This window comes from Oncorhynchus keta, unplaced genomic scaffold (assembly GCF_023373465.1).
Source record: "Oncorhynchus keta strain PuntledgeMale-10-30-2019 unplaced genomic scaffold, Oket_V2 Un_contig_8576_pilon_pilon, whole genome shotgun sequence".
Lineage (NCBI taxonomy): Eukaryota > Metazoa > Chordata > Actinopteri > Salmoniformes > Salmonidae > Oncorhynchus > Oncorhynchus keta.
The window spans coordinates 22,945-38,317 of NW_026290129.1; the positions used below are offsets into that span (position 1 = coordinate 22,945).

General features: G+C 44.4%; 1 protein-coding gene and 1 long non-coding RNA gene across 14 annotated transcripts in view; both read left to right on the forward strand.

Annotated features, from left to right (window-relative positions):
* The window catches only part of LOC127926888 (adiponectin receptor protein 2-like), a 30,591-nt gene extending 19,242 nt beyond the window's left edge, over positions 1-11,349 (forward strand). Inside the window, exons 6-7 of the mRNA XM_052512533.1 lie at positions 7,962-8,155; positions 10,714-11,349. Of these exons, the coding sequence (XP_052368493.1) occupies positions 7,962-8,155; positions 10,714-10,842 (323 nt within the window). The 3' untranslated portion in view covers positions 10,843-11,349. The remainder of the gene's footprint in view (positions 1-7,961; positions 8,156-10,713) is intronic.
* LOC127926891 (uncharacterized) lies at positions 8,593-10,500 on the forward strand. 13 transcript variants are annotated; one of them, XR_008125387.1, is made up of 6 exons: positions 8,669-8,834; positions 8,866-8,946; positions 9,028-9,069; positions 9,145-9,194; positions 9,537-9,642; positions 9,718-10,500. It is a non-coding gene; the product is annotated as an uncharacterized LOC127926891 (long non-coding RNA). The 13 variants fall into 13 exon arrangements; XR_008125385.1 differs by lacking the exons at positions 8,866-8,946; positions 9,028-9,069 and adding an exon at positions 8,593-8,638 and having other exon boundaries at positions 8,752-8,805; positions 9,118-9,194; positions 9,562-9,642; XR_008125380.1 differs by lacking the exons at positions 8,866-8,946; positions 9,028-9,069 and adding an exon at positions 8,594-8,638 and having other exon boundaries at positions 8,752-8,805; positions 9,093-9,194; positions 9,562-9,642.
* Positions 11,350-15,373: the final 4,024 nt, after the last annotated feature.

Here is a 15,373-nt window from a genome sequence, read left to right on the forward strand (position 1 = left end):
CCCCTGTCTGTCTGTCTATATTAACCCCTGTCTGTCTGTCTATATTAACCCCTGTCTGTCTGTCTATATTAACCCCTGTCTGTCTGTCTCTATATTAACCCCCTGTCTGTCTCTATATTAACCCCTGTCTGTCTGTCTATATTAACCCCTGTCTGTCTGTCTCTATATTAACCCCTGTCTGTCTGTCTCTATATTAACCCCTGTCTGTCTGTTCTATATTACCCCTGTCTGTCTGTCTATATTAACCCCTGTCTGTCTGTCTATATTAACCCCTGTCTGTCTGTCTCTATATTAACCCCTGTCTGTCTGTCTCTATATTAACCCCTGTCTGTCTGTCTATATTAACCCCTGTCTGTCTGTCTATATTAACCCCTGTCTGTCTGTCTATATTAACCCCTGTCTGTCTGTCTCTATATTAACCCCTGTCTGTCTGTCTGTCTCTATATTAACCCCTGTCTGTCTGTCTCTATATTAACCCTGTCTGTCTGTCTCTATATTAACCCCTGTCTGTCTGTCTATATTAACCCCTGTCTGTCTGTCTATATTAACCCCTGTCTGTCTGTCTATATTAACCCCTGTCTGTCTGTCTATATTAACCCCTGTCTGTCTGTCTATATTAACCCCTGTCTGTCTGTTTATATTAACCCCTGTCTGTCTGTCTCTATATTAACCCTGTCTGTCTGTCTCTATATTAACCCTGTCTGTCTGTCTGTCTGTCTATATTAACCCCTGTCTGTCTGTCTGTCTGTCTATATTAACCCCTGTCTGTCTGTCTATATTAACCCCTGTCTGTCTGTCTGTCTATATTAACCCCTGTCTGTCTGTCTATATTAACCCCTGTCTGTCTGTCTATATTAACCCCTGTCTGTCTGTCTATATTAACCCCTGTCTGTCTGTCTATATTAACCCTGTCTGTCTGTCTATATTAACCCCTGTCTGTCTGTCTGTCTGTTTATATTAACCCTGTCTGTCTGTTCTATATTAACCCCTGTCTGTCTGTCTCTATATTAACCCCTGTCTTTCTGTCTATATTAACCCCTGTCTGTCTGTCTATATTAACCCCTGTCTGTCTGTCTCTATATTAACCCCTGTCTGTCTGTCTGTCTCTATATTAACCCCTGTCTGTCTGTCTCTATATTAACCCCTGTCTGTCTGTCTCTATATTAACCCCTGTCTGTCTGTCTATATTCAACCCTGTCTCTGTCTATATTAACCCCTGTCTCTGTCTATATTAACCCCTGTCTGTCTATATTCTGTCTGTCTGTCTTATATTAACCCCTGTCTGTCTGTTCTATATTAACCCCTGTCTGTAACCCCTGTCTGTCTCTATATTAACCCTGTCTGTCTGTAACCCCTGTCTGTCTCTATATTAACCCCTGTCTGTCTGTCTCTATATTAACCCCTGTCTGTCTGTTTATATTAACCCCTGTCTGTCTGTCTCTATATTAACCCTGTCTGTCTGTCTCTATATTAACCCCTGTCTGTCTGTCTCTATATTAACCCCTGTCTGTCTGTCTGTCTATATTAACCCTGTCTGTCTGTCTATATTAACCCCTGTCTGTCTGTCTATATTAACCCCTGTCTGTCTGTCTATATTAACCCCTGTCTGTCTGTCTATATTAACCCCTGTCTGTCTGTCTCTATATTAACCCCCTGTCTGTCTATATTAACCCCTGTCTGTCTGTCTATATTAACCCCTGTCTGTCTGTCTCTATATTAACCCCTGTCTGTCTCTGTTATATTAACCCCTGTCTGTCTGTCTGTCTATATTAACCCCTGTCTGTCTGTCTGTCTCTATATTAACCCCTGTCTGTCTGTCTATATTAACCCCTGTCTGTCTGTTCTATATTAACCCCTGTCTGTCTGTCTATATTAACCCCTGTCTGTCTGTCTATATTAACCCTGTCTGTCTGTCTGTCTATATTAACCCCTGTCTGTCTGTCTATATTAACCCCTGTCTGTCTGTCTATATTAACCCCTGTCTGTCTGTCTATATTAACCCCTGTCTGTCTGTCTATATTAACCCCTGTCTGTCTATATTAACCCTGTCTGTCTGTCTATATTACCCGTCTGTCTGTCTCTATATTAACCCCTGTCTGTCTGTTTATATTAACCCCTGTCTGTCTGTCTATATTAACCCCTGTCTGTCTGTCTCTATATTAACCCCTGTCTGTCTGTCTATATTAACCCTGTCTGTCTGTCTCTATATTAACCCCTGTCTGTCTGTCTCTATATTAACCCCTGTCTGTCTGTCTCTATATTAACCCCTGTCTGTCTGTCTATATTAACCCCTGTCTGTCTGTCTATATTAACCCCTGTCTGTCTGTTTATATTAACCCCTGTCTGTCTGTCTGTCTGTCTATATTAACCCCCTGTCTGTCTGTCTGTCTCTATATTAACCCTGTCTGTCTGTCTCTATATTAACCCCTGTCTGTCTGTCTCTATATTAACCCCTGTCTGTCTGTCTCTATATTAACCCCTGTCTGTCTGTCTATATTAACCCCTGTCTGTCTGTCTATATTAACCCCTGTCTGTCTGTCTCTATATTAACCCCTGTCTGTCTGTCTCTATATTAACCCCTGTCTGTCTGTCTATATTAACCCCTGTCTGTCTGTCTGTCTATATTAACCCCCTGTCTGTCTATATTCTGTCTGTCTATATTAACCCCTGTCTGTCTGTCTCTATATTAACCCCTGTCTGTCTGTCTCTATATTAACCCCTGTCTGTCTATATTCTGTCTGTCTATATTAACCCCTGTCTGTCTATGTAACCCCTGTCTGTCTGTCTATATTAACCCTGTCTGTCTGTCTGTCTATATTAACCCCTGTCTGTCTGTCTGTCTATATTAACCCCTGTCTGTCTGTCTCTATATTAACCCCCTGTCTGTCTGTCTATATTGTCTGTCCCTGTCTGTCTGTCTGTCTCTATATTAACCCTGTCTGTCTGTCTGTTCTATATTAACCCCCTGTCTGTCTGTCTATATTAACCCCTGTCTGTCTATATTAACCCCTGTCTGTCTGTTTATATTAACCCCTGTCTGTCTGTCTCTATATTAACCCCTGTCTGTCTGTCTCTATATTAACCCCTGTCTGTCTGTCTCTATATTAACCCCTGTCTGTCTGTCTCTATATTAACCCCTGTCTGTCTGTCTATATTAACCCTGTCTGTCTGTCTGTTTATATATAACCCCTGTCTGTCTGTCTATATTAACCCCTGTCTGTCTGTCTATATTAACCCTGTCTGTCTGTCTGTCTGTCTCTATATTAACCCCTGTCTGTCTGTCTATATTAACCCCTGTCTGTCTGTCTCTATATTAACCCCTGTCTGTCTGTCTGTCTATATTAACCTCTGTCTGTCTATATTAACCCCTGTCTCTGTCTATATTAACCCCTGTCTGTCTGTCTATATTAACCCCTGTCTGTCTGTCTATATATTAACCCCTGTCTGTCTGTCTCTATATTAACCCCTGTCTGTCTGTCTCTATATTAACCCTGTCTGTCTGTCTGTCTATATTAACCCCTGTCTGTCTGTCTATATTAACCCCTGTCTGTCTGTCTATATTAACCCCTGTCTGTCTGTCTATATTAACCCCTGTCTGTCTGTCTCTATATTAACCCCTGTCTGTCTGTCTATATTAACCCCTGTCTGTCTATATTAACCCCTGTCTGTCTGTCTGTCTATATTAACCCTGTCTGTCTATATTAACCCCCTGTCTGTCTGTCTATATTAACCCCTGTCTGTCTGTTTATATTAACCCTGTCTGTCTGTCTCTATATTAACCTGTCTGTCTGTCTATATTAACCCCTGTCTGTCTGTCTATATTAACCCCTGTCTGTCTATATTAACCCCTGTCTGTCTGTCTGTCTATATTAACCCCTGTCTGTCTGTTTATATTAACCCCCCTGTCTGTCTGTCTCTATATTAACCCCTGTCTGTCTATATATTAACGTCTGTCTCTATATTAACCCCTGTCTGTCTCTATATTAACCCCTGTCTGTCTGTCTATATATTAACGTCTGTCTGTCTGTCTGTCTATATATTAACCCTGTCTGTCTGTCTGTCTCTATATTAACCCCTGTCTGTCTGTCTGTCTCTATATTAACCCCTGTCTGTCTGTCTCTATATTAACCCCTGTCTGTCTGTCTCTATATTAACCCCTGTCTGTCTGTCTCTATATTAACCCCTGTCTGTCTGTCTCTATATTAACCCCTGTCTGTCTGTCTATATTAACCCCTGTCTGTCTGTCTCTATATTAACCCCTGTCTGTCTGTCTATATTAACCCCTGTCTGTCTGTCTATATTAACCCCTGTCTGTCTGTCTATATTAACCCCTGTCTGTCTGTCTATATTAACCCCTGTCTGTCTGTCTATATTAACCCCTGTCTGTCTGTCTCTATATTAACCCCTGTCTGTCTGTCTGTCTATATTAACCCGTCTGTCTGTTTATATTAACCCCTGTCTGTCTGTCTATATTAACCCCTGTCTGTCTCTATATTAACCCTGTCTGTCTGTCTCTATATTAACCCCTGTCTGTCTGTCTCTATATTAACCCCCCTGTCTGTCTGTCTCTATATTAACCCTGTCTGTCTGTCTATATTAACCCCTGTCTGTCTGTCTATATTAACCCCTGTCTGTCTGTCTATATTAACCCCTGTCTGTCTATATTAACCCCTGTCTGTCTGTCTCTATATTAACCCCTGTCTGTCTGTCTCTATATTAACCCCTGTCTGTCTGTCTCTATATTAACCCCTGTCTGTCTGTCTGTCTGTCTATATTAACCCTGTCTGTAACCCCTGTCTGTCTGTCTATATTAACCCCTGTCTGTCTGTCTATATTAACCCTGTCTGTCTGTCTCTATATTAACCCCTGTCTGTCTGTCTCTATATTAACCCTGTCTGTCTGTCTCTATATTAACCCCTGTCTGTCTGTCTCTATATTAACCCCTGTCTGTCTGTCTCTATATTAACCCCTGTCTGTCTGTCTCTATATTAACCCCTGTCTGTCTGTCTATATTAACCCCTGTCTGTCTGTCTATATTAACCCTGTCTGTCTGTCTATATTAACCCTGTCTGTCTCTATATTCTGTCTGTCTATATTCTGTCTCTATATTAACCCCTGTCTGTCTCTATATTCTGTCTGTCTGTCTCTATATTAACCCCTGTCTGTCTATATTAACCCTGTCTGTCTGTCTATATTAACCCCTGTCTGTCTATATTAACCCCTGTCTGTCTGTCTATATTAACCCCTGTCTGTCTGTCTTATATTAACCTGTCTGTCTGTCTGTCTCTATATTAACCCCTGTCTGTCTGTCTATATTAACCCCTGTCTGTCTGTCTCTATATTAACCCCTGTCTGTCTGTCTATATTAACCCCCTGTCTGTCTGTCTCTATATTAACCCCTGTCTGTCTCTATATTAACCCCTGTCTGTCTGTCTGTCTCTATATTAACCCCCTGTCTGTCTCTATATTAACCTGTCTCTGTCCCTGTCTCTATATTAACCCCTGTCTGTCTTTATATTAACCCCTGTCTGTCTGTCTATATTAACCCCTGTCTGTCTGTCTATATTAACCCCTGTCTGTCTGTCTCTATATTAACCCCTGTCTGTCTGTCTCTATATTAACCCTGTCTGTCTGTTTATATTAACCCCTGTCTGTCTGTCTCTATATTAACCCCTGTCTGTCCCTGTCTGTCTGTCTCTATATTAACCCCTGTCTGTCTGTCTCTATATTAACCCCTGTCTGTCTGTCTATATTAACCCTGTCTGTCTGTCTGTCTATATTAACCCCTGTCTGTCTATATTAACCCCTGTCTGTCTCTATATTAACCCTGTCTGTAACCCCTGTCTGTCTGTCTATATTGTCTCTATATTAACCCTGTCTGTCTGTCTATATTAACCCCTGTCTGTCTATATTAACCCTGTCTGTCTGTCTGTCTATATTAACCCCTGTCTGTCTGTCTATATTAACCCCTGTCTGTCTGTCTGTCTATATATTAACCCCTGTCTGTCTGTCTATGTCTGTCTGTCTGTCTCTATATTAACCTGTCTGTCTGTCTGTCTGTCTGTCTGTTTATATTAACCCTGTCTGTCTGTCTGTCTGTCTGTTTATATTAACCCCTGTCTGTCTGTCTATATTAACCCCTGTCTGTCTGTCTATATTAACCCCTGTCTGTCTGTCTGTCTCTATATTAACCCCTGTCTGTCTGTCTCTATATTAACCCCTGTCTGTCTGTCTCTATATTAACCCCTGTCTGTCTGTCTCTATATTAACCCCTGTCTGTCTGTCTATATTAACCCCTGTCTGTCTGTCTCTATATTAACCCCTGTCTGTCTGTCTCTATATTAACCCCTGTCTGTCTGTCTCTATATTAACCCCTGTCTGTCTGTCTGTCTCTATATTAACCCCTGTCTGTCTGTCTGTCTCTATATTAACCCCTGTCTGTCTGTCTGTCTCTCTCTATATTAACCCCTGTCTGTCTGTCTCTATATTAACCCCTGTCTGTCTGTCTGTCTGTCTCTATATTAACCCCTGTCTGTCTGTCTGTCTCTATATTAACCCCTGTCTGTCTGTCTCTATATTAACCCCTGTCTGTCTGTCTATATTAACCCCTGTCTCTGTCTATATTAACCCCTGTCTCTGTCTATATTAACCCCTGTCTCTGTCTATATTAACCCCTGTCTGTCTGTCTATATTAACCCCTCTGTCTGTCTCTATATTAACCCCTGCCTGTCTGTCTATGTTAACCCTGTCTGTCTGTCTATATTAACCCTGTCTGTCTGTCTATATTAACCCCTGTCTGTCTGTCTCTATATTAACCCCTGTCTGTCTCTATATTAACCCCTGTCTGTCTGTTCTATATTAACCCCTGTCTGTCTGTCTCTATATTAACCCCTGTCTGTCTGTCTCTATATTAACCCCTGTCTGTCTGTCTGTCTATATTAACCCCTGTCTCTATATTCTGTCTCTATATTAACCCCTGTCTATATTAACCCCTGTCTGTCTCTATATTAACCCCTGTCTGTCTGTCTCTATATTAACCCCTGTCTGTCTATGTCTGTCTGTCTGTCTGTCTCTATATTAACCCTGTCTGTCTGTTTATATTAACCCCTGTCTGTCTGTCTCTATATTAACCCCTGTCTGTCTGTCTCTATATTAACCCCTGTCTGTCTGTCTCTATATTAACCCCTGTCTGTCTGTCTCTATATTAACCCCTGTCTGTCTGTCTCTATATTAACCCCCTGTCTGTCTGTCTGTCTCTATATTAACCCCTGTCTGTCTGTCTCTATATTAACCCTGTCTGTCTGTCTGTCTCTATATTAACCCCTGTCTGTCTGTCTCTATATTAACCCTGTCTGTCTGTCTCTATATTAACCCCTGTCTGTCTGTCTCTATATTAACCCCTGTCTGTCTGTCTCTATATTAACCCCTGTCTGTCTATTAACCCCTGTCTGTCTGTCTATTAACTCCTGTCTGTCTATATTAACTCTGTCTGTCTATTAACTGTCTGTCTGTCTCTATATTAACCTCTGTCTGTCTGTCTCTATATTAACCCCTGTCTGTCTGTCTATATTAACCCCTGTCTCTATATTAACCCCTGTCTGTCTGTCTGTCTGTCTGTCTATATTACCCCTGTCTGTCTGTCTATATTCTGTCTCTATATTAACCCCTGTCTGTCTATATTAACCCCTGTCTGTCTATATTAAGCCTGTCTGTCTATTAAGCTGTCTGTCTGTCTCTATTAACTCCTGTCTGTCTCTATTAACTCCTGTCTGTCTATGTTAGCCTGTCTGTTTATATATTAGCCTGTCTGTCTCTATATTAGCCTGTCTGTCTCTATATTAGCCTGTCTGTCTCTATATTAGCCTGTCTGTCTCTATATTAGCCTGTCTGTCTCTATATTAACCCCTGTCTGTCTATATTAACCCCTGTCTGTTTATATTAACCCACTTATCTGTCTCCAGGAGTGTTTGTAGGTCTGGGTCTGAGCGGTGTGGTCCCCACCCTGCACTTTGTCATCACTGAGGGCTTGCTGAGAGCCACTACTATGGGTCAGATGGGCTGGCTGCTCCTCATGGCAACGCTCTACATCTCTGGAGCCTGTATCTACGCAGCCCGCATCCCAGAGAGGTTCTTCCCCGGGAAATGTGACATCTGGGTGGGTACAAGGAGAGGACCTCTGGGCTGCATGCAGGAACACACACACACACACACACACAGTGGAGTTAAATATAACTCTTTGGCTGTTCAGTGTGGGCTGATTGGTCCCAGATGTGTTTGTTTTGGGGAAACCTTTCCTCAGTCTCCCTCACACAGCTGAAGGTAAATAATGAATTGAGGACATTGTATAGGGCAGTGGTTAGGTCATTTAGTATGACAGTACCATCCTTTACACCCCCTCACGTGTGACCCGGTGGTTCCCCTTCATTAACACCCAGCTGGAGAAGGCAGGCCTGGGAGAGCTCGCCCAGAACAGGGACATCAGGCTGGGCCTCGCTGCCACTCTCCTCCCCCTTTCTGGTCCTCAGCTGGTGGGAGGTTAATATCCACTCTGTTACAGTACTTTAGGGACAGGTCAGTGTGTGTGTGTCTCAGGTCAGTGTGTGTGTGTCAGGTCAGTGTGTGTGTGTGTGTGTCTCAGGTCAGTGTGTGTGTGTGTGTGTCTGTCAGTGTGTGTGTGTGTGTGTGTGTCTCAGGTCTGTGTGTGTGTGTGTGTGTGTCTCAGGTCAGTGTGTGTGTGTGTGTGTGTCTCAGGTCAGTGTGTGTGTGTGTGTGTCTCAGGTCAGTGTGTGTGTGTGTGTGTCTCAGGTCAGTGTGTGTGTGTGTGTGTGTCTCAGGTCAGTGTGTGTGTGTGTGTGTGTGTCTCAGGTCAGTGTGTGTGTGTGTGTGTGTGTCTCAGGTCAGTGTGTGTGTCTCAGGTCAGTGTGTGTGTGTGTGTCTCAGGTCAGTGTGTGTGTGTGGTCAGGTGTGTGTGTGTGTGTGTCTCAGGTCAGTGTGTGTGTGTCTCAGGTCATTGTGTGTGTGTGTCAGGTGTGTGTGTGTGTCTCAGGTCAGTGTGTGTGTGTGTCTCAGGTCAGTGTGTGTGTGTGTGTCAGGTCAGTGTGTGTGTGTGTGTCTCAGGTCAGTGTGTGTGTGTGTGTGTCTCAGGTCAGTGTGTGTGTGTGTGTCTCAGGTCAGTGTGTGTGTGTGTGTCTCAGGTCAGTGTGTGTGTGTCTCAGGTCAGTGTGTGTGTGTGTGTCTCAGGTCAGTGTGTGTGTGTGTGTGTGTGTCTCAGGTCAGTGTGTCTGTGTGTGTGTGTGTGTGTGTGTGTCTCAGGTCAGTGTGTGTGTGTGTGTCTCAGGTCAGTGTGTGTGTGTGTGTGTGTCTCAGGTCAGTGTGTGTGTGTGTGTGTCTCAGGTCAGTGTGTGTGTGTGTGTGTGTCTCAGGTCAGTGTGTGTGTGTGTGTGTGTGTGTGTGTCTCAGGTCAGTGTGTGTGTGTGTGTCTCAGGTCAGTGTGTGTGTGTCTCAGGTCAGTGTGTGTGTGTGTGTGTGTGTCTCAGGTCTGTGTGTGTGTGTGTGTCTCAGGTCAGTGTGTGTGTGTGTGTCTCAGGTCAGTGTGTGTGTGTGTGTCTCAGGTCAGTGTGTGTGTGTGTGTCTCAGGTCAGTGTGTGTGTGTGTGTGTGTCTCAGGTGTGTGTGTGTGTCTCAGGTCAGGTCAGGTCAGTGTGTGTGTGTGTCTCAGGTGTGTGTGTGTGTCTCAGGTCAGTGTGTGTGTGTGTGTCTCAGGTCAGTGTGTGTGTGTGTGTGTGTGTGTGTGTGTGTCTCAGGTCACTGTGTGTGTGTGTCTCAGGTCAGTGTGTGTGTGTGTGTGTGTCTCAGGTCAGTGTGTGTGTCTCAGGTCAGTGTGTGGGGGATTATTCCCTCCTGTTCTCTACATCTGTCCTGGAGATGGTTGATATTTAGCCCCAACATGAGCCCTGTGTTCCCCACGTAGAGGAGGACCGGGACAGAGGGGCATGACGGCACATCGCTGAGTTAAATGGGCAATGTAGCGTGGCAGGTATTTGGTCTACACCAACTCCTCCATGACATAGTCTGGGCATGTTGACAGACAGACTGACTGGACAGACTGACTGACTTGAATCAGCTGTGTTCTACTGGTGGGGGAAACCAGAATGTGCTCCTCTTGGGGTCCTGTGGGCGGAGTTTGGGGAAACCCTGGACTGATACTTCCTGTGTCTTTGGGGCCGTGATGTCTGGCTGACTGTCTGGACCATCTGATCCTCAGACATTATTTACTACAAACACGGAGAGTCCATGAGTGTTAACCTGATCCCAGATCTGTTTCTTCTCTAGTCTGCTCCCATGTCCGTCTGTGGCAAACCAAACATGACAATGAGTGAAGTAGTTGTCTTGGCACATGGGCTCATGTCGGCCAATAACGTGACCCAGCAACCATAGAGGCTAAATCAGAAGTAGCTGAAATCTTCACTGATCCTCCCTCTCTCTCCCTCTCCTCTCTCTCTCTCTCTCTCTCTCTCTCTCTCTCTCTCTCTCTCTCTCCTCTCTCTCTCTCCTCTCTCTCTCTCCTCTCTCTCTCTCCCTTCTCTCTCTCCTCTCTCTCTCTCCCTTCTCTCTCTCTCCTCTCTCTCTCTCCCTTCTCTCTCTCTCCCTCTCTCTCTCTCTCTCTCTCTCTCCTCTCTCTCTCTCCTCTCTCTCTCTCCTCTCCTCCCTCCAGTTCCACTCTCATCAGTTGTTCCACGTCCTGGTGGTGGCAGGAGCGTTCGTCCATTTCCACGGCGTGTCCAACCTGCAGGCCTTCCGCTACGCTGCCGGGGCGGGCTGTGAGGAGGACAATGCCCTGTGAAGATCCTGCACGTCGTCACGTCAACACACCACCAGGGGGAGACACACATGCATATATATATATACACACACACACACACACATACACATACACATAACAGACTGATGGAGGCTCATACACACACTGACTCCCCAGTAGCCCCGTCTCTCTCTGTACATACAGAAACCCCTTCGAGGACACGGGGGAAAAAGACAAGGTTTTCTTTTCAGTTGGAAAAAAAATGACCTACGTCTCATTTGTTTTTCTTCTCCATCTCCATCTTGTTTTCAATAACTGCATCTAGGGTTTTGGACATTTGAGACTGGTCCCCCCCCCTGCCCCCCCTCAACAAAAAAAAAAGTTGTGTGAATTTTGAGTAATCTGTTGAAGTGGTTGTTCTGATTATCATCATTCTAAACGTTGTGCTCACCGTACAAAGCAACAAAAATATACAATGTGGGGGTTTCTTAATGCTCTAGTGGTGGGGGTTTCTTAATGCTCTAGTGGTGGGGGTTTCTTAATGCTCTAGTGGTGTTTCTTAATGCTCTAGTGGGGGGTTTCTTAATGCTCTGGTGGGGGTTTCTTAATGGTGGTGGGGGTTTCTTAATGCTCTAGTGGTGGGGGTTTCTTAATGCTCTAGTGGTGGGGGTTTCTTAATGCTCTAGTGGTGGGGGTTTCTTAATGCTCTAGTGGTGGGGGTTTCTTAATGCTCTAGTGGTGGGGGTTTACAGAAAGAAAGATAATTGAATTATGTGAAGTATGTTTTTTCTTCCATGAAAAGGGTGGGTGTGGGGGGACGGGCAGGCTAGACGCTTTTCAACTTTTTTCATGTAAATAAGATTTCTAAATTCGGGTTATATAGATTTGTATTAAATATATATAATAATAATAATTTAAAAAAACATTAAATAAAATACAAAAAATGTTAAGATATTGAATTTAAAAAAAATCGACAAAGATGATGAGGAAACAACCAAGAAAACACCATTTGTGTATAAACCAATCATTTGGCCAGAGGGGGGGGAGGAGTGAAGTGGGGTATATAGGAGAACCACACACTGTTGAAGGGTGCTATGGCACAAAGAGTTGAGACATGTGAAGGGGAGAGGGAGAGACAACTTCACAACGAGGGAGGAGGCTCAGCAAGGGTTAAGCCCTGGGTGGAGATGTGACCTGTGACTGGCTGACGTTGAGCCCCAGTTGACAAATCAGGTGCTGAATTCTGTTCATATTCTTTTCAACAGTAGTGCACTTACATGAGGAATAGGGTGCCGTTATGTCTTGACGTGTAGCTAGTAGCTACTTCATCTCATTGCATTAGACTGTCACATCTAGTGTGTCATCCCAGCAGTCAACACAACCTTTCCTTCCCTAACATTAGAAACCAACGTTGGCGCTCGTCCAAAATGGCACACTATTCCCTTTTTATATAGTGCACTAATTTTGACCAGAACCCAACGTAAAGTCAATAGTAGTACAACGATATGTAAGGGAACAGGGTTCCATTCCTGATGCGTTTCAGTTCCTCGACCCCCTCAGTGAAGCCGTCATCAGTGAAAGGTTGTCCGTTTCTATCTCCTTACCAAGTTGAGCCTCTCTTTCTGCTCTGGTATAAAGTGACTTTGTACTACGTTTTGTGTGAAGTGTGTGATTCATTGACTTTAAGATTACGGCCCAAAGGGCACCCTATTCCCTATTTAGTGCACTACTTTTGACCAGGCAGTGACCTATATAGGGAATAGTGTGCCATTTGGGACCCGGAAATAAAAACAGAAGATCAATATTTCAGAACAAAATATGCATCTCTAAAATGTGTTTTATTTGAATGCTATTATTTAGTCTATTGTTCATTATCATCACAGGCTTTAAGTTGGGTTTTTATTGATCCAATACCGTTGTGATTGTGTGTGGTTTTTTTTGGAGGGGGGGTTTCTATTCTCTTTTAAGGGGTGTGTATGTGATCTGAAAAGACTGAAACATGTAATAGCAGATTCCCTCTGAGCGGTTTCACAACACTCCTGGGGGGTCTGTTTAGAGCTTCGTGTATTAGGGCTTGATTCAATCCATTGCTGAAGTTCAGCATTAAAACACGATTTGACATTTTAAAAGCAATGGTTTCGCTGAGACTGCATTCGTTGGAAACGCTGCGTAAGTCGGCTCAATGGGAGGTGAGCTTCGGCGGTACGGATTGAATTGAGTCCTTTTAGTTATTCATATGTATCAGATCTACTTTCTAGACGTGTATCTACGCCACGGTGCACAGCTGTGCTGAGGCTGAGAGCCTTCTCTCTCCACTTCAGATTAATCCGCCACACACCTGCTCAGTCGTACTGCTTCTGTACCTGTCGCTCCAGTTGAAACACTAACAGACATGTATTCATTATGACGATATACAGGCGGTGCATCTGAGACCTTGATCTCAGTCCCTCTGGATAACAGGGGTCCCAGCTAGCTTGGCTGCCAGGTCCACTATGTGCTTTAGTAAAATAATGCCATGACTGTTGATAGTCGGAAGTTTTGCTTAAGCCTGTACAGATCTGGCAACTAGTCGAGACCAGACAGTAGAGTCGGACCCATAAACTCTCCATATAACTCTGTTGTAGAGGAGTGTGTTTGATCATTGGAGTTAAACATAATCAGGGAGGCAGTTTCCACTCTTGACTCTTTTAGGAGGAAGGAGTTCTTCTCCCTTTCTGTCCTTCTCTTGGGTTTGGGTCCTTGATAGCCTGGTCCCAGATGTGTTTGTGCTGTCTTGCAGTCAACTCATTGTCAGACTGTGACCGTCAGAGTTGGCTCGACGACACAAAGACATCTGAGACCAGGCTCGGAGGTCCTTAATGAATGCTCTGTGTTGAGACAATATAGATGTCTTCTCAATCTTCAGATCCAGAATGACAAGGCCTTTTGTTTCATTGTGACATTTCAACAGAAAAAAAACATCAATGGAAAACAGATTTTTTTTTAAATTTAATTTATTTCTTTTTTTTTTGTTTCTTTGGGGAAGTGCATATTGTTTGTTGAAGCACACGTCCGGTGGTGACCGTGGGATTTGCAACAGGTCTTTATATCTGCTGTAATTGTTCTAATAAAAAGGGTTTGGATTCTGGGAAAGTTTGATGTATTTATTTGGCTCTGTGATATCTAATACTTTATGTTGATTTGAGGTGCATTTCAAAATGTCATTCATTGTGGGATTTTATCAGATGTTCCTCTTTTATTGTGCAGTTTTCTGTAATGGCATGTTGAGTTTTTCCTGCCCGGTTTGTAGTCCTTCATGATTTTTCATTACTGTTGCCATCTAGTGGTGAAAGGAGGTATACACATGTGTGTACATTCTAAGGCCTGCATCTAATACTGTTGGTCTTTCCACAATACCTCTCGATCTCCTGGCAGCTGCATCAACAGCACTGGAAAAGGTCAACACTCCATCCCATTTGACAAAAAGCCTGTACATTACTGTTCCATGGCATGCAAGTCTAGTAGAAGGGTTCAGTAAGGAGCTAACTGAGCTCTCTGGGATGACTGGTACTGAGTTGAAGCCCTGGGTGGTAAGCTTCCTGCTCACTGACTACAGGGTACTGAGTTGAAGCCCTGGGTGGTAAGCTTCCTGCTCACTGACTACAGGGTACTGAGTTGAAGCCCTGGGTGGTAAGCTTCCTGCTCACTGACTACAGGGTACTGAGTTGAAGCCCTGGGTGGTAAGCTTCCTGCTCACTGACTACAGGGTACTGAGTTGAAGCCCTGGGTGGTAAGCTTCCTGCTCACTGACTACAGGGTACTGAGTTGAAGCCCTGGGTGGTAAGCTTCCTGCTCACTGACTACAGGGTACTGAGTTGAAGCCCTGGGTGGTAAGCTTCCTGCTCACTGACTACAGGGTACTGAGTTGAAGCCCTGGGTGGTAAGCTTCCTGCTCACTGACTACAGGGTACTGAGTTGAAGCCCTGGGTGGTAAGCTTCCTGCTCACTGACTACAGTCAGGGTCCCCTACCACCCAGGGCTTGAACTCGGTACCCTGCAGTGAGTGGGCAGGATCCCCACCACCCAGGGCTTGAACTCAGTGCCCTGCAGTCAGGAGGTACTGAGTGATCTGGAGAAGGTTTTCATCAAGGATGATGCTCTGTACATATTTCCCTCGATCCAGACTAGTCTCCCAGTCCCTGCCGATGACAAACATCCCCACAGCATGATGCTGCCACCACCATGTTCAATCTTGGTTTCATCAGACCAGAGAATCTTGTTTCTCATGGTCTGAGAGTCTTTAGGTGCCTTTTGGGAAAACTCCAAGCGGGCTGTCGTGCCTTTTACTGAGGAGTGGCTTCCGTCTGCTCACTCCACCATAAACGCCTGATTACTGGAGTGCTGCAGAGATGGATCCCCTTCTGGAAGGTTCTCCCATCACCACAGAGGTACTCTGGAGCTCTGACAGAGTGACCATTGGGTTCATGGTCACCTCCCTGACCCCAAGGACCTTCTCCCCTGATTACTTTGTTTGTCTGGACGGCCAGCTCTTGTAAGAGTCTTGCTGGTTCTGAAACTTCTTCCATTTAAGAAT